The sequence below is a fragment of the Nannochloropsis gaditana genome, assembly GCF_000240725.1.
Source record: "Nannochloropsis gaditana CCMP526 unplaced genomic scaffold scaffold762, whole genome shotgun sequence".
Classification (NCBI taxonomy): domain Eukaryota; class Eustigmatophyceae; order Eustigmatales; family Monodopsidaceae; genus Microchloropsis; species Microchloropsis gaditana.
Window position 1 is genome coordinate 1 of NW_005803191.1, and position 1,674 is coordinate 1,674.

Consider the following 1,674-nt stretch of genomic DNA (forward strand, 5'->3'; position numbering starts at 1 on the left):
ATTGCATGCCAAGATCCCCGAAAGGAAGTCTATACACTTGGGATGCGGTGAGATAGAGGATGCATGGACGCTGGAAGAAGAAGAGCATAATGGAGTGTGCAGGAAAGCCGGGGGGACGGCTTTCTGACGCGATGGTCGAGCGCGGCACGCAGGAGCTGTAAGAAAGACAGAATCACGCGTGAGAGATCCACGCCTCCGCCAGCACTATGCAGACTCCATCCTCCTCCGACCGTACCGTGCATTTCACTTCCTTCCACCCCCCCAAGGAGGAGGAGGGCGGTGTACAGGGTGATAGTCCGAGTCGGGGAACTCCGCAGACGCCGAGGGCCTTGCATGTCTTGCGGCACCACCATTCCTGGCGGACGCCTAAGCGAGGGCTGTCACCTGTGGTACAAGCTGTTTTGCTGCGTGGGCATGTGTGCGGTGGTCAGATTTTTTTATCGAAAAAGTATTGATCCCTGTGCCGGGGCGCATGACGGCAGTGGCGTGTTCGATCGTCGGAGCCTCCGTACCACTACTAGTAGCCGTCTGCAACCTTTCACACAACGCTTGCAAAACCTCTCCTTCCTGCCTGTACCGGCTCAAGCGGCATACTTTCTCCGTGCAATTGATGTCAGAAGAATGCCTTCTCGCGGTCGTGAGTAACTGAGGACGCATGGTGGTGGAGTCACACGGGCATAAATAAGTGGGAACCTCCTCCTCGACCTCCCCCCCTTCCTACTCCACAAGGACACGAAAATGCTCACCCGGCGAGACTTTTTTCCTGTATACACACCACTAGACTGAGCACATCCGAATTGAGGGCGTCGTGGCGACAGCGGCGTTACCATCATGGCCGCAAGCGCCTCCTCCCCTCTCCCCTCCCCGTCTTCACCTCCCCCCTCTGCCTCGCCCCCCGCAGTCATTCAGGAAGGCGCCTGGGTCATCTTACAGATGGGCGACGGCCGCAATTTTTTTGCCTGCGCACAACAGAAAGGAATGATGCGTCTGGGCCGTGTTACCATCTCGCTCAGCGGCTTGATCGGTGTGCCGTACGGAAGCGTCCTGGAGGTCCATCCTGATCGCCTCGTGCCCCTGCCCGGCACCACAGAGCTCTATGAGGACCTGTCCGTCGGTGACATGGACGGGAACGATTTTGCACGCGGTGGGGCCCCGCTCGGGGAATACGATGGAGTCAGCCTGGATAACCGGGATTTCGCCGACACGAACACAGCCCAGCGTCTGAGCATGGAGGAGGTGGAGGAGCTGAAGCGGAGCGGGGCCTCGGGACAGGCAATTATTCAGGCGCTCGCCTCCAATTCCGACACCTGGGAGAAGAAAACGGCCTTTGCCAAGCAGAAGTGGACGCAGAAAAAGGCACACAAATACGTGGTTCGCGTCCGGGCATTGGCTGGGTGTGGGAGCAACGTCGCGGAAGCCCTCTTCGTCAAGTCCGGGCTGGTGAAAACGACGGCCATCCGCCCCGACAGCATTGCCCAACTCCTTTCTTTCGGCAATGTGGCAGCGGGTGCCCGTGTCCTGGTTTTGGACTCGTACTCGGGAGTGGTGTTGGGCTGCATCCTGGAGCGCCTGGGGGGTGAGGGGAAAGCCATAAGTCTCTACGCGGGCGCGCAGGCGCACATTGACCATCTAAAATATTTCAACCTTCCTACGGACCAGCTCGCCCCGCTCCCT

At 59.0% G+C, this 1,674-nt stretch overlaps 1 protein-coding gene across 1 annotated transcript; it reads left to right on the plus strand.

The window, feature by feature from the left end:
* Positions 1 to 771: 771 nt before the first annotated feature.
* On the plus strand, positions 772 to 1,671 carry NGA_2025000 (uncharacterized protein; the record flags this gene model as incomplete). Its single annotated transcript, XM_005853727.1, has 1 exon — positions 772 to 1,671. A coding segment is annotated over exon 1 (840 nt), but the record flags the coding sequence as incomplete, so codon positions are not given.
* Positions 1,672 to 1,674: the final 3 nt, after the last annotated feature.